Below are 22,389 nucleotides of genomic sequence, written 5' to 3'. Positions count from 1 at the left end.
CATCTTTGTTTTTGTATTCTTTATTGCTGTTGTGTATCTTGGCCTTTGCTCCAAGAGCGCGTGTTGTTTTTGGTCATATTATAGACCATCTTTCTTTTGAAGTTGGCTTTCATGACCTGATATTATTTGTTTGTCTGCCGTGGGGTGTCTGTTAACAATGACAGTCAACAAATTCTTTACACCGTCGTTGGTGTCACTGACAAGGGCAGTATTTGTTATCCCTCCCAAACCTGATGGCTGTGGGACTGGAGTCACATGTAGTCTGTACCATCTACGGCTAGCAGATTACTTCATTAACAACCTTCACTTTTTATCAACAGTAGCTGTTGTGGTTACTATTACTGAGACCAGCTTTATATTCCATATTTTGTAGTCAAATTTAAATTCCACCCACTGTCTTGATGGGATTTGAATCGTGACTCCAGGGTGTTAGTCTGAGTTTCTGGATCACTCATTGTGGCTGTTTCTGTTATGCCATCTTTCCAGTGCAACAACTGATTTTTGTTCTATAAGCCTACTCATTTGTAAAATGGAAACAATGGCTGGTAGAATTTCAATTTTATTGACCTAAATTTCTGAAATCAATGCAGGCTGACCAAAGCTATTGCACAGTTCAGGTGCTCAGTTTGTTTTTGTGCTACTAAATATCTGTTGTGATGGAGCAAGCAATCTGCATTGCTATAAAAGCAGCATGGTTTGTTAACTTTTAAAGATTTTATTTTTGTAGTAGTTTCTAAAAGGTATATTTTGTGACTTAATAAAAATCCGGATGAATTTTTGATTGTTCGTAGCTCGGAAAAATTAGTCAAGGCGTTCTCTAATTTTTGAAATCAAGATATTAATAACTGACTTCTGTAGTTACAGAGCTCTTTTGGCCCTGAAGAAAGACTAAGTAGTAGTCGTGAGTTGATGGTTTGCCCGAAAGAAGATGTCTGTGTTCATCTTTTGTTTGCACCTACACGGGTCACTTCCATGTTGGCAAGGCTTGAAATTAAGCAATCTGGAATACGTTCAGGTCAACCAGGAGTAAAATTCACTGTATGTACATGATTGTTTGCTTCCAAGTAAATTGTAACTAATGTAAAACAAATCTGTTCAATTATTTAGATCTGGTCTTTTCCATTTAAAAGCTGCATGTTACCTTTTAATTGCTTCCCTTTATGGCCTTTGAAAACTGCATGTCGCAAGCTTTCAAAGCCCCACAAGATTTTGACATTGAAAGGGATGAAGACAATGCCCAACTCAGTAAAACTTGATCCTTGATTCCTAAAACAGCATAGCTTGCACCTCTGATATGTGTCATCCTAGAATATTTTGAAGTTTCATTGCATGCTTTGATACAAAGCAATCTGAAGTATTATAATTTTAAACTGTTTTCCAGATTCCACTTTCAGGCTATGGAGGAACAAGTAACATTATATTGGAAGATGTTGATAAACAATCAGATGGTTATGCGGTGAATTTGAGTGGTATCACACCTGATAAAGTGACCAAAATAACTTTCTGCGTGAGAAATACAGGCTCTCGGGCTGCTTACGTTAAGGCAGCTTGTTTCTCAGATTTGCAAATGACAACTTTTATGACCACCGATGTTATACAGGTTTCTCCAGCACAATTTGTTGTCAAGGAACGGACTCAAGAGGTAAGATAGTTGTAATAAAGGACAACTTTTTTAATTTGTAAATTGTTATTCATGTAACTTTTGAGGTTATGGCAGAGCTTTCACAGAAACCACTTTAACCAAGATCTCTGGATACTGAAGATGTCAAACAAACAAATTTCAGTACACAATGGTGTATTCATTTGCCAACTTTTCACAATTCAGGAATAATTATTCTAGTTACTATATTTTGCTTGTAAAGCAACCAAAAGATTCCTTGTATTGATGGCGATGAATTAGAAGTACTTGATTTATAGCAACTAAGTCACACTGCAATGTCACCCAAACTTGTCTCTTGAAATAATCTTAAGGTTTTCAGTCTTGGATTCTAAATTTTCTTTCATTTAACGTTATTCTTGACTTCATTAGTCTACCACAGGTAGCTGTTTCTTGCTGAGCTTTTGGTTTTCATTGGAATGCACGTAATTGAAAATTTTGACTTGACTCTCTCTAATTTTTCTAGTTTTGTTTTTGCTGTGCCTTTTAGTCTGTGTTTACCCAGTTACCTTTGGAAAGCTTTATACCTTTCTAACTATGTAATTGGAGGGAGGTGGATCCCATGATGAGTAAGAAATAGAAATTAGAAGTCAAGTTTAAATATTCCAGTTCAAGTAGGGAATAAAGGAAAGGGCACCAGTACTGTCATCTATGTACCAGAAACAAGGTGAGGGAGAGGTTCTGTTAGAAAGAAACATATGTTCCACCTGTGACAAAAACAAAAATGAGTGCAGAATGGAATAGTGGCTATCTCTTGCAATGCTTTTTGACTTGGAGGAAATGAGCAGAGTTGAAGGAAAAGTATTTCTGAGAACAAGTCAAGGTAGGAAGAGGAGGTTGGTGGTCAATGAAGATTTTGTTCCTTATTCATGGATTAAGCAGAGAGCTTCCATATGGTTATCTTGGAGCAGTTGTATGGGGCCATATGGAAGGGAGGATGAGCATAGAGGTAGTGCTGTACATTGGTACTAATAATTTGACTACGATGAAGGATGCGGTCCTGAAGTGAGAACTTAGGGACCAGATGGAAAGCGAGCAAGTAGGTGTCATTGCAATATTGCAAGTACGTATAAAAATAGAATATGTCAGATGAATGTGTAGCTGAAAAGGTGGTGCAGGAGGGAGAGCTTTAGATTTCTTGGACATCAAAACTGGCATTGGGAGAGATGGAATTTGTATGAGCCAGATAGGTTTCACGTGAATAGAGCTGGGACTGAGTCCCTTTACAGGGTGTTTTGCTAGTGCCATTTGGCAGGCTTTAGAACGAACTGAGTAGGGTTATGGGAATGAAGAAAAAAGTAGAGAGGAATATTAGGGATTACAAACTACTGAGGGAGACATCTAGGAGTAACTTAAGGAATAGTAAGTTAATACATTATCTCTATTTTGGACTTTCTTTCTCTGTCCCTTACCCTGACTTAATATACATGTCTATATACACCACAGAGTATGATAAATAAGGTTTGGGAAGTTATTGGTGCAGATTGCTTGCAACATGGGTTTATGATATCCTGGCAGTGAGGGAAACCTTCCTCAGGAAAGGGTAAGACTGTGTTAAACATTGCTGGTTATAATTTGGCCAGAAAATATAGGAAAGGAAGAGGGGTAGCAGTGTTTGCTTAAGGGGGAACGTTGCAGCACACATAGGAAAATGTCTTAAACACTGTAGCCGTAGCAAAATCAACTCTGTACTCAGTAAAAAGGGCACAATTACATTGGTCAGTATCCTTATAGGCCACTAACAAGTGGAAATAGAGGAACAAATCTGCAGGGAGATTAGAAATGTGAAGAGTGGTTATAAATGGTGACTTCACTTGCCCAAGTAGAGACTGGGATATTGATTGTGTAAAGAACAGTAGAGACAAGTATTCCTGGATTGCATTAGGGAGAATTTCCTACAGTAGTATGTATCCAGTGTGACAAGCAAGGAATATTTTAGGAGATAGTGATCATTGCCTCAGAGGTTCAGGATGGTTTTGGAGAATGACATGCAATAATGTGGAGAAACAAAAAAAAATCAGCCAGTGGAGGGCTAACTTTAATGGCACAAGAGCAGAGCTAAACAGGATTGATTTTAATAAGATAACGAAGTGTGTAGCTGGATGAACACAGCAGGCCAAGCAGCAACTCAGGAACACAAAAGCTGACGTTTCGGGCCTAGACCCTTCATCAGAGGGTCTGGGCCCGAAACGTCAGCTTTAGTGTTCCTGAGATGCTGCTTGGCCTGCTGTGTTCATCCAGCTATGTACTTTGTTATTTTGGATTCTTCAGCATCTGCAGTTCCCACTATCTTTGATTTAGAATAAGACTGGTGAGAAAAGATAACTGAACAATGGGGTCATCTTCAAGGAGCATATGTTTTGCATATAGTCATGGTATATTTCCTCAGATGGAAAAGGTAGGACAAAAATAAATCCAGAGTTTCACGGATGACCGAAGAGGTAGAAATTAACGTTAGGAAGAAAAGGTGTCCTTATGACAAGCATAAGACAGAAATACAAACAGTTTACTTGGTAGGTGAGAAAAACAAATAAGAGCAGCAACGAAGAATGATGAGAAGAGACTGGGGTCAGACATAATCGGAACTGCAGATGCCAGAGAATCCGAGATAACCATGTGTGGAGCTGGATGAACACAGCAGGGCAAGCAGCAACCACTAGCAGCTAGCATTAAAAGGCAGTCCCGAAGTTGTCATCTATAGGCATGTAATTAGTAAGAGGGATTAAAGGAGGATTAGGGCTGACAAGAGACCAAAAGGGAGATTTAAACATAGATTTGGCAGCATGACTGATGTGTTAAATTAATACTTTGCTTCCCTCTTTACCAAAGAGGAGGATGTGGTCCACAGTTAGAGGAGAAAGCTCTGTCATGAGGAGGGATCAAAAATGAATAAGGATGAAGTCTTGAGATTCTTGACACTAAGTGGGCAAGGCACTGAAACCAGACGAGATGCATCAAAGGATGAAAAGTGATGTTGTGGGGCATTAACTGTAAATTCAGTCTTCTCTGGAGCAGGGTGAGTTGCCAGAACACTCAAATTCCCAACATTATAGCCTTGTTCAAGAAAGGATTGCAAGATAATCCTTGTAGTCAGTTTGGCTTTGGTGGAAAAGCTTCTATGGGCACTTATTTGGAATAGAATTAGTAATTGCCGTTTTTTTTAAAAAGGGAGAGGTGTGGGGTTTGCTTTCAGGAGATTTGGCACAGATTTCAAAAGGAATCTTCACTTTAGGTGGAAGAACAGTGAAACAAGATACAATCCTAAACCAGATGTAGGAGCAAACAGACAGGGATGTATATGTGCGCATGTCATTTGAAAGTAGCAGGACAAGTGAGAGATCAGTTAATAAGTGTTCTGTCTGGTTTATTAATAAGGCCACAGATTACAAGAGACAGGAGGTGATCTTGAACTTGTATAATTATTTGTTGGACCTCAGCTGGAGGAATGTGTACAGTTGTGGTCACCACATTAAAGGAAAAATATGAATATGTTGGACAATGTGCAAAAGCAATTTAAAAGATCGGTTCCTGGAAGGAGAAACTTCAGTTATGAGGATCGATCGAATATGTTGTGCCTCTTCTCCGTGGAGAGAAGAAGGCTGAGGAGATCTGGAGGTTTTCAAAAGCATCAACAGGCTGGACAGTAGATAGGGAGTAGCTGCTGTCAACTCATAGAGAGGGCCTGTGTAGAAAATCAACAAGACTGTTCTGAATTAAAGTGATGTGCAAGCAAAGCAAGGATGTCATTGCAAGTGTTTTTCTTTCCATACTGAGCAATCCCACTAAATACAATACTTGAAAATGTGGCAAAAGTGGTGTGCAGTCATCTGGGGAAAAGACAGGAGAATTGGCACTAGGGTGCAGGAAAAGCTAAAATGGTGTGTTTACCTGTTTGTGGACCTTTAGGAAGAAGGTGAGAATGGGATGCGAAAAGGTTAGTAGAGTGAAAAACCTCCAAAAGAAAATGTTAGTAACTAGCCTGGAAAGGATTACACTATGTTTGTTGTCAGGTGCCATTTTATTTTGGTTGGTTCTGGACCAGGTTGACTTGATAGTAAATGTTAGAGTTTGACTGAGATTTGTAGCTTGGGTGCTGTTTGTAGATGTTGGTGCGTTTGCTGAGCTGGAGGTTTGATAGCAGACGTTTCATCCCCTTAGTAAGTGACATCCTCAGTGCTGTGGAGTCTCCTGTGAAGCGCTGTTGACTTATGTCAGTTTGAATTTATACGGCCCTGTTTTTGCTGCTTCCGATAGGTGCCGGTTCTGGCTGTGCATTGAATTAGACCTGATATACAGGCCATTGCAATGTGTTTGTTGATGGAGTCCACGGATGAATGCCAAGCCCCAAAGAATTCTGTGGCTGTCCTCTGTTTGATATGTGCAATGACAGCGTTGTCCATGTTGAAAGTGTGGCAATTCTCATCTGTGCGTATTGAAACGAAGGACGTCTGTCATGTTATTTAGTTGTTAGCTGGTGTTTGTGGATGTGGGTTGCTAGCTCTCTGCCTGTTGCCCCAAATTGTGTTCTGTGCAGTCTTTGCATGGTATTTTGTAAAACCCATTTTGCCCTGCCTACAGTATCTATTGGGTCTTTAACTCTGGTCAATTTCTGTCTTGATATGGAAAGAACAGAACAGTGAGTTCACTACAAAAGTATATAGGAAATCTGTACATACTGATCAGGTCTTCAAACTGTCACAGCAACCACTCCAACTCGCCAGAGGAGCTGCGTTAGGACCCTGTTCAAAAGGGCTACTACACACTGCAGCATGCCTGATCTGCAGAAGTAAGAAGCAGCGCATCTCTGCAATGTGTTTACTAGGAATGGATAGCCCCACAGCTTCATCCTCCGATGCCTTTCCAACAGATAACGCAACCAGGACAGACCAAGACCTGAAACAATAACCACCATCCCACAAACCAAACAAAACACCCTCTGAGCTGACAGCCAGACTACTCAGACTGCTAGGAATCATGACAGCACCCAAACTGGCAGCCCCACTAAAGCAGCAACTGATCAGGGTTAAAGACACAATAGATACCATGGACAGGACGCAAGCGGTTTACAAGATATTATGCGGAGACTGCCCAAAACACTACATGGGGCAACAAGCAGACCACTAGCAACCCAAATCGACTAACACCAGCTAGCATCTAAACAACACAATCAAATGTCCTTGGTTTCAATAAATATGAGAAAAACCACACTTTCAACTGGGACAGCAGTACTTTGGACAATTTAAACAAAGGACAGCCAGTGAATTTTGGAGGCATGGCATTGATCTGCGGACTCCAACAAACAAGTTGAATTAGACCCGATATACATTACAATGCACAGTTGTAACTGGCTCCTAGTGGAAGCAGCAAAAACCAGATCTCATAAATTCAAATCAGCACAAGACAACAGTGCTTCTCAGGAGGCTCCGCAGCACTGAGCAAACGGACGAAATGTCTGCTGTCAAACCTCCCACTCAGTGAACACACCAACAGCTACAGGAAGTTAGAGTTGCATTCTCTCTCTAAATTGAGTCAGTTCTGTGGACAAAGGCAACCGCCACCCTTGGCAGCACCTTTCCTCTCTATTTTGGCTTATTCATTTCTCTCCTACCAACTCTCCCTCTTTACCACTGTGTTTCTGTTGGTTATTTATGTCATTGGACTAGTAATCCGGAATCCCAGGCCAATGTTCAGAGGATAATAAGATGTGAGGCTGGATGAACACAGCAGGCCAAGCAGCATCTCAGGAGCAGAAAAGCTGACGTTTCGGGCCTAGACCCTTCATCAGAGAGGGGGATGGGGGGAGGGAACTGGAATAAATAGGGAGAGAGGGGGAGGCGGACCGAAGATGGAGAGTAAAGAAGATAGGTGGAGAGAGTGTAGGTGGGGAGGTAGGGAGGGGATAGGTCAGTCCAGGGAAGACGGACAGGTCAAGGAGGTGGGATGAGGTTAGTAGGTAGCGGGGGGTGCCTACACTCTCTCCACCTATCTTCTTTACTCTCCATCTTCGGTCCGCCTCCCCCTCTCCCTATTTATTCCAGTTCCCTCCCCCCATCCCCCTCTCTGATGAAGGGTCTAGGCCCGAAACGTCAGCTTTTGTGCTCCTGAGATGCTGCTTGGCCTGCTGTGTTCATCCAGCCTCACATTTTATTATCTTGGAATCTCCAGCATCTGCAGTTCCCATTATCTCCAATGTTCAGAGGATATGGGTTTGAATTCCATCATAGTGGATGGTGAAATTTTGAATTTAATAAGTATTTGGAATTTTAAAAAGAACTAGTCTAATGATGACCATGTACCTACTGAAAATTGTTTTTAAAAAATACCTATCTGGTTCACTAATGTCCTTTTCTTTTCCCAAGATGGAAATCTGTCATCTTTACCTGGCCAAAACTGGAAATGATTCCAGACCCACAGCAGTGTGGTAGCTGCTGACTGGGCCATTATGGATGGGCAATAAAGAGTTGCATAGCTGGCAATGCCCACATCCCATGAACCAAAAATAAATTATTTGTAGCTGTAGGGTTGTAAATGGAAACATTATCTATAGTTTCTGTCCACAAATCCTGCATGAACTGGTCAGTCACTTTAGGTTTAATTACTGATTAATAAAACGCAATATTTTTTGTAGTGTTGAATATCTTTTGGTTTTGATGTACCTGTATGTAATTTTTCTTTCCTCAGATAATTACTGTGACTTGTCACTCCACTCTAAGAGAATATCTTCACTGTAAAATGGATTCAGCATTTCTTTGTAGAGTTTGTTTCTTTTGGGGAGATGAGATGGCACGACAGCAGCTAAGAAGGCATGTGGCTTGTATATACAACTTCTGTTTGAGTGTTCAATGTGTGTGTGTGTGTTATGGCTTACAAAAAGCCTGTGACAGTAGTTCCAATGATATATTTGATATTAGAAGATCTGAACAATAGACAAGGAATTTCATCTTGGACCCTTATTCTCAGTGTCCACTGACAGATGTAGAATAGTTTTTTTAGGCACAAAGTAAGGACAGAGTCAACTGTAAGAGACCCAAAATAATTCAATAGTCCTCATAGTTTCTCAACAGGATTTGAGTAATGCCCATTTCCTCAGTATTAAATGACTGATTAAGCGATAGTTTTTGTTCAGGCTGAATGAAGTGAAAGGGTAATGTTTACATTGTCACTTCTTCTAATTATCATACGGAGAATGAAGTTGTAGAGAGTGGAGGTTTAAGTCTAATTCAACATATAAGGGTATTGCTTACAAAAGTAAGAAAAGGATAAAACTAAAAACTGAGGGCATGTAGTGTTTGAAATAAAGCTGACTAACTGAGAGTCCAAATAAAAATGAGTACAATCTGATGGCCATTACAAAGCATGTTTGGAGATGCATATTGAAAATAATACAGGGCATCTGTACCATTTTCGTCAGGAAGGTCAGGCCAAGAAGCAAGAAAAAATGTTGGAAGAATGTCATTGACTCTTGATTTTAACGATGGAATCAACGCAGTAGAGAGGGGCAGCCTAATTTCTTGAATCCATCTATGAATTTGTGCCTCTACCCAAATTGCTTTCATATCCCTTTCTTAAATTATTTTGTGGGACGTTGGTGTTGTTGTCTGGCCAGCATTTAATACTTATGCTTTATTTGCCTCAGCCCGCACTACTTAAGGGCAACTGGGAACAGGCAATAAATGTTAGCCAGCCAGCGATGCACAGGTCCCATAAAAGAATTTTGAAAAGCATGTAAAAGCAGTTTGGATAGAGCCAATAAATGTTATAAGTGAGGAGTCTTGTTGGGCTGGTGTACAGTTCCCCTCTTGAACAGCAGCCATGCAATAGGATGGAATATATATACGAGACTTGTCAGAAAGATAGAGCAGTAATCATGGATGCATTTTTAAAATTTATATGGATGAGAAAAAAACAGATGGGCAAAGGTGGCTTGGATGAAGAGTTCAGTGTTTTCTGGATAGTTTCTGAGAAGAGCATGTTTTTGGATCCAACCAGGAAGCAGCCTGTAACCAGACAGAGTTAGTTCATGAATTCTGTGAATGTGCTGTGAGGTAGCAGCGATCATATGATTGACTTTCGCATTCAGTTTGAGAGAGAGAGGAATGAGTCAGTGACTACCGATTTAAATTGGAAAAGAACATTTGGGAATCATGAAAGCAGAGCTGCCTGAGGTTAACAGGAAAACTTGCATTAAAGGACAGCTCAGTAGACATAAGTGGCAGAAATTTAAGGAGATAGGATATGCAGAATAGATTAATTTTCAAAAGCGCAAGAAGTCTAAGGGGTGGATCCACTACCCATAGTTACGAATAAAATCAAAGGTAATAAATTTTAAAAAAACAAAAGGTGCCAAGTGAGTGCCAGGTCAAAAGATTAGACAGAACATAAAAGAACAGGAAAAATGGCAAAGATTAATGAGAGTTTGGGAGAAAGCTAGCTAGAAATATAAATACTTTTTAAAAACATGAAATGTTTTCAAAAATAAGTTAGATATGTTCTTTATGGCTAAAGGAATCAAAGGGCTTTGGGAGAAAGTGAGAATACAATGTTGAGTAGGATGATCAAGCCTGCTGTGCCATTTAATAAGATCCAAGTTGAAGGGCTAAATGATCTATTCCTGGTCCTATTTTCTTTGTTTAGAAAGTAAGATGTATAATATCAATGTATAATACTCCGAATGTTAGAAAAAGATGAAGTACACATTGGCCCTACAGAAAGTGAACCTGGAGAATTAATGAAAACCCAAGATGATCCATAAATTGAATTGGTTTTTAATTGAAGATTTCACAAAAGGGAATGTAAATAACTTCCCACAAAAGGCCCTCTATCAGGAAATGAGGAGGGAGGAGCTCAGGAAAATTACATTCACTAAGTAAGCTGCACTGGAGGAATGGTTATGAGGACACATCAGAGGCGAGGTATTCTGCAGTGAATATCCTGCCTGTTCTCTCCCATTTGCAAGAGACAGCTCAGGAATGTGATTCAGTACTCTCAACCCACCTGGCTAGATGCCCCTCAACCAACGCACTAGCTCAGTGCCATACGGGACCAAGTGATCCACTTGATTGGTACCCAATCCACCACCTTCAGCATTCTTTTCCTTCACCTTCGATGCATAGTGGAGGCAGTGAATGCCATATATCATGTATGTTGCTGCAGCTCATCAGGGCTCCTTTTAAGATTTCCTTCCAAAATGTGACCTTGTACAAGGGCAACAGATGCATGAAAATACCACAACCTGCAGGTTTTCTTCTGAGCCCCACACAGTCCTCGTTTTGGAAGGATTGGTTGCACAGTATTATGGAAAACAAAGGCTTATGGTGTGGAAGGTAACTTACTTGCATAGGCAGAGTCCAATATGGTAATGTAAGGAAGGATGTACTTGTGTTTGGAGGCAGTTCAGAGAAGGTTTCACCAGACTGTTACTAGAATGCACAGATTCTTGAGGCAAGGTAGGGCACACTGGACTTTGCGGGACACTTAATTGAAAATGTAAGATCCTGAGTGTTCTTCACTGGGTAGCTACAAAGAGGGTACTTGTGTTTTATTGGAATATCTGGTCATGGAAGCCACTTTATTAATAAAGGGCTTACAGATTTAAAACATTGAGGCAAAATCTTCCCTCTTCTGAGGGTCGTAAGCCTTTGGAACTTTGCTTCTGTTGCGCTTTTTTTGGAGAAAGGAAATCTTTCTTTTTAAAAGATGAAGGTGGCTAGATTCTTAGAAGCAATGGATGAAAGGTTATTGGGATAGTGAGAATTCTGGAGTTGAGGTTATGATTGCTTACTTCATACCATTTTATCAAATGGCAGAGCAGTTTTGAGACACCACATGGCCTACTTGTGCCCCTATATTGTATTTTTGGGTCACCCAGGTTGTTCTGAGTTTGAAGTTGCAGCAAATTGAAGGCAACTTGATGTATTAACTGGATTTCTTGAATATTTTACTATCTTAGAAATGTGCTTTGTTCAATAGTGTCTTTGCTGTAAAAATAATTAATAGTAATTTTAAACTTAAAAAGCAAATATTCTAAATTAGGACAATTTTTTTTTTGAATATTTGTTATTTTGATTATGCACCTTTAATGACGTTTCCTTTTTCTTTTTCTTTTTTTCCTCCCCAACTCTAAATCATTACCTCAGGGCTCTTACCCGGAATCATCGTGCCCACGATCAGATAGTTTGCGGTAATAGTCCACTCAGAAAGATTAATTTCAATCAAATGTTTCCTGGTGAAGAGTTGGTGTCAGAAGGTATTAATTGCTTGTTTATTACCTCTCATTTAACATGCAGGTTTTTCAATTAATTCTGTCATTTTAATATAGGTGACAGTTTTAATATCCTGAATTCCATGTTTCTGCAATTGACGTTCAAGCTGCATCAATTATTCATCCATCTTGTATTATGAGGCGAAAAGGATCCTTTTTCAAATTTTTTTTGTTTAGAGGATAATGAGATTTGGGTCAAACAGCTATCTTGCAAGTAGTCTAATTTTAATGGAATGTAAATACTGTCTTAATTATGTGGTAACATTGAAGGGAACTTGGAGCACAGATGATGATGGGTTATATAAAAATAAATATTGTCAGTTGTAGCAAATTTTACACCACACATTGGCCCAAACATTGGGTTCAAAGCTTGCATCTCATGAAAAAATAAATGAAACGAAAGGTTTCATTGGTCATCTCATTCTTCTAAATTCTTCCTCAAGACCATGGAGTATTAAAATAGGTAAGCCATCCTAAAACTACACAAATAAAGCTGTGTCATAGCTTCATCACATTGACAACTAATTTCTAGGTATGGCTGGTGCAGCTCCTAAGATGCCTTTCTTCACTATATGCCATTGCAGATTATAGTTGAGTATAGTTCTGAAACTGATGCCACAGGCTGTCTCGTACGTGCTGACTTCTGGTTAGCTCTGTTTGAAATTTTTTCACTTATTCATAAGATGTGAGTATTGCTGGCTCAGCCAGCCTTTATTACCCATCCTTCAATGCCCTTGAACTGAGTGGCTTGCTGGACTTTTTGAGGGCAGTGAAATGCCTTCCACACTGGTATGGATCTGGAGTCATATGTAGTCTCAATCCGGTCAGGATAGAAAATTACTTGAATTAAAGAACGCCACCTAATAATCCAGATGTATCTTTGACAACATTTCATAGTTGTTACATAGTTGCTATTAGATCAGCTTTTTAACTCAGTTTTGATAAATTTCCATTTCACCATCTGCCATGATGGGAGTCAAACCCACGTCCCCAAAAAATTAGCCCAGGATTCTGGATTACGAGTTCATAACAAAAAGGAACGTGAGGGAGTAGCTCATCTGGCCCACTGAGCTAGCTCTGCCATTCAGTAAGATCACGGCTAATCTTTTTGTGGACTCAACTCCACTTACCTTCGCATTCACCGTAATCCTTTATTTCCTGTACCATTCAAAAATCTATCCCTGCCTTAAAAACAATGAAGTGGCCTCAACTGCTTCACCGGGCAGGGAATTCCACAGATTCACAACTCTTTGGGTGAAGAAGTTCTTCCTGATCTCAGTGCTAAATCTGCTCTCTGTTATTTTGAGGCTGTGCCCCCTAGTTCTAGTTTCACCTGCCAGTGGAAACCAAGTTCTTGCTCTATACATAGAACATTACAGCACAGTACAGGCCCTTCGGCCCTCAATGTTGTGCCGCCCTGTCATACCGCTCTCAAGCCCATCTAACCTACACTATTCCATGTACGTCCATATGCTTATCCAATGATGACTTAAATGTACCTATCTTGTCTTTTCTCTTTGTAACTTGATATGTTTCTATCAGATCCCACCCCTTGCCATTCTTCTAAGTTCCAATGAGTATAGTCTCAGCCTAATCAATGTCTCCTCATAAGCCAACCGTCCCACCGTCAAAATCAACCTAGTGAACCTCCCTTGCACTCCTTCCAGTGCCAGTACATCCTTACTCGAAGGAGACAAACTCTACACAGTTCAGTGTTTTGCCACTACCTCTCCTCCTACTTCATAGTACGATGGTAGTGCCACACGCATCATTGGAGAGTATCTTCAATACAAAGATGGAATTTCTGTGAAGTTGGCCAATACTCCCAGTGTTTGACATGACATTGAGACCAGTGGACATGTTGGTTTCCTCATCACCTGCTGCTAAGCTAATCTCCATCTTATTCTTTATGACTCAGCTGATTCTTGCCCTATTCTCTCTCGGCTGCAGGATCACTCTTTAACCTTTCACCACTGATATTGCTAAGCTTGGTCTGTTAAGAGGTCTATTGGTTCATGTCACACTAATGAAATCACCACTGGGTGTTGGGTATGAGCTGTTTGATCAGAGTGCCTTTCCTTTTTTTTTCAATTTCTGATGGTTGTTTAGACTCTGGCTACTTCTATCCAAATGTTCTTAGCCCCAGCCTATTCAGCCTCCCCCTGCCATTTTCCCAGGAGCGACAGAGGCTGAGGGTTGACCTTATAGAGATTTATAAAATCATGAGCGGCATGGATAGAGTGAATAGACAACGTCTTTTCCCTGGGGTGGGGAGTCCAAAATTAGAAGGTGTGGGTTTAAGGTGAGAGGGGGAAGATTTAAGAGACCGGAGGGGAAGTTTGCTCATGCAGAGGGTGCTGCATGAATAGAATGAGCTGCCAGAGGATGTGATTAGAGGCTGGTACAATTACAATAATTAAAAGCCATCTCGTTGGCTATATGATTAGGAAGGTTTGGAGGGAGATGGGCCAAATACTGGTAAAAGGGACTAGATAAGTTTAGGCTCTGTTTGGTATGGATGAGTTGGACCAAAAGGTCTGTTTCTATGCTGTACATCTGACTGTACTTAATGCTAACACAAAGATTCAAGTTAATGATCTAACTTGAAATAATTTACTTGCTTTGAGTGAAATAGCGTCACATTCTGGATGTCAGTTTGCTTGCTGAGCTGGAAGGTTAGCTTTCAGACGTTTCGTCACCATTCTAGGTAACATCATCAGTGAGCCTCCGATGAAGCGCTGGTGTTGTGTTTGAAGCGCTGGTGTTACGTCCCGCTTTCTAACACAACACCAGCACTTCATCAGAGGCTCTCTGATGATGTTACCTAGAATGGTGACGAAACGTCTGAAAACTAACCTTCCAGCTCAGCGAGCAAACTCGCCTCCAGAACCTCAACCTAAGCTACAAATCTTCTCAAAACCTAGCGTCACATTCCGTTGTCAGAATAAAATACTTACAGCTATTTGATTTTATTTCCTAGTCTATGATATCCCAAAGAGAACAAATGACATAAAGATTTTTTATGGAAACCTGAATAAGGTGATGCTCTCTGTTACTGGAAGCTCTACAACTGAAATCACTCATACAGAAGCTTTGGATTCATTTTCATTGTCTGATAGTATGAGCGTTGAATCAGAAAGGTATTGAGAAGTATTATTTTACAAATTTACATTTGATTTGAATGCATGAGTTTCATTATTTATGAAATGAAATTAAATGGCACAGCAAGCTCAAGGGATTGTATGACCAACTTATTCATAAGGCTCTTAGGAAAATAAGATTTTGATGTTTGAATTTAATTAAATGTTTTATCTAGGAAGTAAGTTGAAATTTTTATTGAAAAGAAACAAACAGGTGGCGGGTTTAAGAAAAACATCAGAATGACACTTGTCTGATGTAACTTTTCAGTGTACACGGAAGCTCAGAAAGGAATCCATCAAATGCATCATTAGATGTACTTCCAGTGAGAGGCCCACAAGGTTCTCCATTATCTTTGAATGCTTCTAATCAAATGCTGAAGCAGTCACCTAAACAAAAATCATCATGGACTATTCGGCCTGAATATTTAATTCTTACTGTGCCATCAGCTGGTGAGTAGCATTGCATTGCAATTTCTATTGTGTTGTTTGTAGGAAATTGGAAAAACTAGGTATAGTGGAACATGCTTGCCTCTAGATAAATTGAAATATGGAAAGCACCATTTAAAAACTACTTGACAAAAGGAAAATACTGCAAATCCTGGAACTCTTAAACAAGCATAAAATGGATGAAACATTAACTCTATTCATCTGCACGTGTGCTGATTTTCTTTATCCTTTTCAGCTCCTCTTGAGTATTAACTAAAATGTCACTTCACTTTAAATTGTCATTGGTTGTCCGTGGGAGCTGCTGTGGTTGACTTGTGGTAACATTACAGCCGTAGACTGACGTTATTTGTAGATGGCTAGATTCTGTCAATGCAATCAGTAAGATAACTCCTTACGAGAGGTGAAGCAACAACAGACACCTCGTGTGCATCTACTAATGGGAGTGGATATCAGATGTTGGCTGTGAAGACTTGTGAACGTATGTTTCAGGATCATGATTTGTAATGCTCTAATTTTATTTCTGCATTTCATAGATGGATCAGCGCAGACTGGACGTGTACAGATTATAAATCATTCCCCTAGGTCTTTGGCTTTTGAGTTGTCTTGGCCAGCACACTCGTTAACAGTAACACCCCAACATGGAGTTGTTGATCCAGAGTATGTATAAACTTACATTAACAGGTTGATTCTTGAAACTGGGGATACTTAAATTATTACGATGTGATTCATAACTGAATGCATATGCTGTTCATTTTAACTTTACTAACTTGTTTGAATTTTTAATTCTCAACATGAAATTAGAATTAGGGTCTATTGTCATGTGTACTCCTGTATAGGAGTACAGAGAAAAGTTTATAGTGTAGCCATTCACAGTGCCACGTTAGGGTACAAGGTACATAGGTACAATTTCTTTTTTAAAAAGTAGAAAAATAAAGAAATAATTTTTTTGTGAAAGTTCAAAATTACAGACTTTTAGTCATGGGATTGCAGTTAGCCCATGCTGGGCTTATCTCACCAAGGGCTCGAACTCGAGATCCTAGCTGTCCTGTCTTGCGGCATACCCTCCCCCACTGGGCTTGATCTCCCGTGCCTCTGCGCTGCTGTCTTGCCACCAATTGCTATCTGCCCTTGCCCCTCACCCCCCTGCCCTTGTGCTGGGCTTGGTGTCTCAATCTCCGTGCTGCCAGCTGCCTTGCCACTGGCCACCAGAGTCCCGCATTGGGTCCCAGCTACTTCCTCAAAGTTGCTGACTGCCAGAGTTCTGCCTGGGCGCATCAACTGCTCTTGGTCCCCCAACTGATGTAGTCTCTGCTGCTGCTTCCACAATTGACCTCCCTCTAGCAGGTAAACAGAGGAAAAAAAACAAATGTTGAAAACTTAGGGAGAAACAAGCAAGAATAGAAAGAAAAGCTGGCAGAGTGGATGAGCTGTATTCACCCCCAATCGTATCAGGTTTTTGTCATGTATGCCATGGTCAACCAAGCATTGATAGCTCCCCACAGACCTGTCAAACTTTTGAGCCATAGTGGGGAAGTACTGGTGTTGTACTGGGTGGACAAGGTGAAAAATCACATGATACCAGTTTATAATCTAACAGGTTTATTTGAAGACAAGCTTTTGGCGTCTTGCTTTTCCTTCAAGTATTAGTGAGAGAGGTGGTATCAAACACAGAATTTATAAGCATGTGGTCAAAGGGTCATAGAACTGATGCAGATGTGTTGAACAAACCTCAGATGGTTGTTCAATGTTTAATCACCCAGAAAGGATTAATATGCAAATACCAGAATTTCTTTTGTCATTGTACTGATGAAACCTTTTGTTATCTCGGGGCAGTGACTTTTAAGAAGTTCTGGGATTTGCATATTGATCCTTTTAAGCTGATTAAGCATTTAACAGTGATAATGGGAACTGCAGATGCTGGAGAATCCAAGACAATGAAATGTGAGGCTGGATGAACACAGCAGGCCTAGCAGCATCTCAGGAACACAAAAGCTGACGTTTCGGGCCTAGACCCTTCATCAGAGAGGGGGATGGGGAGAGGGTTCTGGAATAAATAGGGAGAGACGGGGAGGCGGACCGAAGATGGTGAGAAAAGAAGATAGGTGGAGAGGAGAGTATAGGTGGGGAGGTAGGGAGGGGATAGGTCAGTCCAGGGAAGATGGACAGGTCAAGGAGGTGGGATGAGGTTAGTAGGTAGGAGATGGAGGTGCGGCTTGGGGTGGGAGGAAGGGATGGGTGAGAGGAAGAAGAGGTTAGGGAGGCAGAGACAGGTTGGACTGGTTTTGGGATGCAGTGGGTGGAGGGGAAGAGCTGGGCTGGTTGTGTGGTGCAGTGGGGGAAGGGGATGAACTGGGCTGGTTTTGGGATGCGGTGGGGAAAGGGGAGATTTTGAAGCTGGTGAAGTCCACATTGATACCATTGGGCTGCAGGGTTCCCAAGCGGAATATGAGTTGCTGTTCCTGCAACCTTCGGGTGGCATCATTGTGGCACTGCAGGAGGCCCATGATGGATATGTCATCTAAAGAATGGGAGGGGGAGTGCAAGTGGTTTGCGACTGGGAGGTGCAGTTGTTTATTGCGAACCGAGCAGAGGTGCTCTGCAAAGCGGTCCCCAAGCCTCTGCTTGGTTTCCCCAATGTAGAGGAAGCCACACCGGGTGCAGTGGATGCAGTATACCACGTTGGCAGATGTGCAGGTGAACCTCTGCTTAATGTGGAAAGTCATCTTGGGGCCTGGGATAGGGGTGAGGGAGGAGGTGTGGTGGCAAGTGTAGCATTTCCTGTGGTTGCAGGGGAAGGTGCCGGGTGTGGTGGGGTTGGAGGGCAGTGTGGCGCGAACAAGGGAGTCACGGAGAGAGTGGTCTCTCCGGAAAGCAGACAGGGGTGGGGATGGAAACGTGTCTTGGGTGGTGGGGTCGGATTGTAGATGGCGGAAGTGTCGGCGGATGATGCGTTGTATCCGGAGGTTGGTGGGGTGGTGTGTGAGAACGAGGGGGATCCTCTTTGGGCAGTTGTGGCGGTGGCGGGGTGTGAGGGATGCGTTGCGGGAAATGCGGGAGACGCGGTCAAGGGTGTTCTCGACCACTGTGGGGGGGAAAGTTGCGGTCCTTGAAGAACTTGGACATCTGGGATGTGCGGGAGTGGAATGCCTCATCGTGGGAGCAGATGCGGCGGAGGCGGAGGAATTGGGAATAGGGGATGGCATTTTTGCAGGAGGGTGAGTGGGAGGGGCTGTATTCTAGGTAGCTGTGGGAGTCGGTGGGCTTGAAATGGACATGAGTTACAAGCTGGTTGCCTGAGATGGAAACTGAGAGATCTGGGAAGGTGAGGGATGTGCTGGAGATGGCCCAGGTGAACTGAAGGTTGTGGTGGAAGGTGTTGGTGAAGTGGATGAACGGTTTGAGCTCCTCTGGGGAGCAAGAGGCGGTGCCGATACAGTCATCAATGTAACCTCCTTGTCCTCTCTGTCTTCCCTGGACTGACCTATCCCCTCCCTACCTCCCTACCTATACTCTCCTCTCCACCTATCTTCTTTTCTCTCCATCTTCGGTCCGCCTCCCCTTCTCCCCCTCTCTCCCTATCTATTCTAGAACCCTCACCCCATCCCCCTCTCTGAGGGCCGAAATGTGAGCTTTTGTGCTCCTGAGATGCTGCTGGGCCTGCTGTGTTCATCCAGCCTCACGTTTCATTGTCTAAGCATTTAACAGCCATTTTAGGTTGGTTCAATACATTTGCATTAATTCTGGGACCCTTTGATCTTTTTGCATATAAATTGTGTCTGATGGCACCTCTCACCTGATGAAGAAGCAAGACTTCGAAAGCTTGTTTCCAAATAAATCTCCTGGACTGTAACCTGGTATTGCTTTTTAAAACTTGTTGAGCAGAAGTTTGTGATCACTAAAGATCATTTTTCACCATGGTGCCCTCTAAAGGGGGATTTGCAACCCTGATACACGCAGTAAGGCAGTTACGTTTTCATTCTAATGACTCCCTTGATCTGAGACACTGGCTCATTTTTTTTTAATTTCAAGATTTGGTTACCATTTATTGCTCATCCCGAGTTGTCTGGAAGGTAGTGGTGGTCAGCTGTCTTCTGCAGCCATTGCAGGCCACTTATTGAAGGGTCTCTGGAAATATTGTAAGGGAGGGAGTTCTAGGATTTTGACCCACTATTGCTAATAGGGCTGCAGTCCAGGAGCAACAAACAATGCAGGAACAGACCCCTTGGCCCTCCAAGCGTGCTGTGCCCCATCTTGCACGTTAAAACTGGCTTCACTTGCAGGATCCGTATCCCTCTCTTCCCTTTAAGTGTTCATGTGTATGTCCAGGTGTTCTCGAACGCTGTTGTTGTGTCTGCTTCCACCACCACCTCTGGCAATGTGTTCAAACGTACTCCACTTTTTTTGGTCTGGAAAAACATGCCTTGCACAGCTCACTGAAATGCCCCCCCAGCCCTGTATCTTGAACCTGTGTCCCCTAGTAATTCAACTTTGCACCCTGAAAAGATGCATCCTACTTTCCTTTCTAGCCACGCCATTCATAATGTTTTAAACTTCTATTAGCTTGCCCCTCAACCACCTATGTTCCAGTGAAAACCAACCCAGTCCATCCACGATAACAAGGTGTGGAGCTGGATGAATACAGCAGGCCATGCAGCAGCGGAGTAGGAAGGGTGATGTTTCAGGCCTAGACCCGTCAGCCGCCTTGCTCCTCTGATCCTGCTTGGCCTGCTGTGTTCATTTAGTTCTACACCTTATTATCACAGACTCTCCAGCTTCTGCAGTTCCTACTATCTCTGAAACAATTTTAACCCCTGTCTATTCAACCTTTCTTTATACCTAAAATTTCCCCGTACCAGGCAATATCCGAGTAACCCTTTTTCTGTACCCTCTCCAAAGCATCCATGTTCTTCTGGTAGCGTGGTGACCATAAACTAATGCAACATTCCAAGTGTGGCTTAACTAAAGTTCTCTAAAAGGTGCAGTATAGCTTTTCTACCGATCTATTCAGTACACCCCCCAATGAAAGTGATCATGCCATAAGCCTTTTTTAAAAACCTTATTGACCTGCACTGCCACCTTCCGTGATCTGAGGACCTGCACACCCAGATCCCTCTGTATCAATACTCTAAGGATTCTGCCATTCACTTTTTTCCACGGGTGTATTTATGGGTTGTTACTGTATTGGAATAGTTGCTGTTTAGTAGATAAATAATGTATTATTCTATCAAGTTCTTCAACAGTTGCTATTCCAATTCTTAGTTGTTTGTTATTCTTACTCTTGTTAAAATAAAATGTGTTTTGTGTTTTGCTTCAAGCCTGGTAGTCTGACAAATCCAAATTGCATCTGGACCACAATACCTTAAAGTTCTCTTTTAGAAATAAGAAAACGACTTGGGCTATCTTAATATATTTTGAGGGGGGTGGGATTTGGTCTCTACATAGCAGATGTAGAATAGGTAAGTGCTTTCTAAATTCAATTAATCATTGCATTATTAAATTGCCTCCCCTGTAGCTACTGTTCAAAAAAAATTGTCCCTTAACTACACTCAGTTGTGTCCTACTGAGATGAGTGATGTCCATAAGTTCATCCTCAGTTCCTGTTTTGAGTAGACGTGAATATATTAAATTTGGTACTAGATAGTGTTTTCAATAGGTTTTGCCCTTTTTTTTGAGGAGTTTGGATGCACCTGTAAATTGTGTTTTAATGTAAAATTTAATCAATATATTGATTCTTGCCCAGTGCCATTTGTGTTAGAGATTTCAGCAGCTACTGACCTCCCTCTCACTTAGAAGGAAAATTTCCTTGAACATTATTGTTAATTTACGAAATGGTCACTTCAACTTGGAATACGTATTTAACTTCTTACTGCAGATCAAAAATATTATTAATACTGTTTTTAGAGGAATGTTGGAGAAATGCAAGGCTACTAGTGATTCCTACATAGTATCTTAGTCCTAAAACACAGAAGGGTCTAGACCCGAAATGTCAGCTTTCCAGCTCCTCTGATGCTGCTTGGCCTGCTGTATTCATCTAGCTCTACACCTTGTCACCCCAGATTGTCCAGCATTGGCAGTTCCTACTGTCTCTGCATTCAGACTGTCTGCCTGTTTGACAAATTTATTTATGTGAGTATTTATTGATGCTTAAAATTTGAAGACTGAGGAGAGACGTATTAGTGGTACCTTAGTTAAAGGTTGTTTTATATTAATTCTAGTACTTGGGTAAGCACCACTAACAATGTGAATGTGAAATTTACAAAGTTCTTATTTTGCTAGTTATGTAGTGGAAAACAGTGTTTATTTCTTTTAATCAGGAGCCATTTATTAATTCTTGTGAGTCCAAATCCTTCTTTCATTGCTAAACCTTCTGCTGTACCATGGAGTGGAAAGATCTATGTGCAATGTGACAACATACAGCAGGTAAGAAATATAACTTAATTTACAGTTAAATGACTTTTATTTTGGATTAATTTCCCAGGAAATATTTTATCCTCAAGATTCACTTGTGCTCAGGTTATGGTTACTTCCCAAATAGATTAATAAGTAGAGAAACAGCCTCAATGAGTACTACTCAAATATTATGGCAAAATTTTTCATTAGTTAACTGCATACAATAGATTTTTAAACATTTTCTTTTTACTTTTTTTGTCTCAGCAAATAAAATTGGAAGTTAGGATTTTTTCAATAAAACTAATTGGTGCAGGTAAACTGTAAAATTTCTTTGCTAGCTTATGCAACCAGGAGCATTTTGCTTCAAAAGTAAAGCAGTTAAATATTAGTGTGCTTGCAGTCTTAATTCTGAACTGTATGTTCTGCCATCTCCAGTCTAAAACATTGTGGCTGAAATAGAATGGCAGCAATCCCTCTAATCTGTTGATCCGCAT

General features: G+C 41.3%; 1 protein-coding gene across 1 annotated transcript in view; it reads left to right on the top strand.

The window, feature by feature from the left end:
- LOC125451748 (centrosomal protein of 192 kDa-like) overlaps positions 1-22,389 on the top strand; it is a 214,670-nt gene that overhangs the window by 146,753 nt on the left and 45,528 nt on the right. The window contains exons 43-50 of the mRNA XM_059646356.1: positions 859-1,038; positions 1,382-1,642; positions 8,339-8,460; positions 11,794-11,903; positions 14,899-15,058; positions 15,327-15,508; positions 16,039-16,162; positions 21,820-21,925. Of these exons, the coding sequence (XP_059502339.1) occupies positions 859-1,038; positions 1,382-1,642; positions 8,339-8,460; positions 11,794-11,903; positions 14,899-15,058; positions 15,327-15,508; positions 16,039-16,162; positions 21,820-21,925 (1,245 nt within the window). The remainder of the gene's footprint in view (positions 1-858; positions 1,039-1,381; positions 1,643-8,338; positions 8,461-11,793; positions 11,904-14,898; positions 15,059-15,326; positions 15,509-16,038; positions 16,163-21,819; positions 21,926-22,389) is intronic.

Source organism: Stegostoma tigrinum, chromosome 5 (assembly GCF_030684315.1).
Source record: "Stegostoma tigrinum isolate sSteTig4 chromosome 5, sSteTig4.hap1, whole genome shotgun sequence".
NCBI classification, from domain to species: Eukaryota; Metazoa; Chordata; class Chondrichthyes; order Orectolobiformes; family Stegostomatidae; genus Stegostoma; species Stegostoma tigrinum.
The sequence above is the reverse complement of the archived record's forward strand: the minus strand, read 5'-3'. Positions and strand labels throughout refer to the sequence as shown.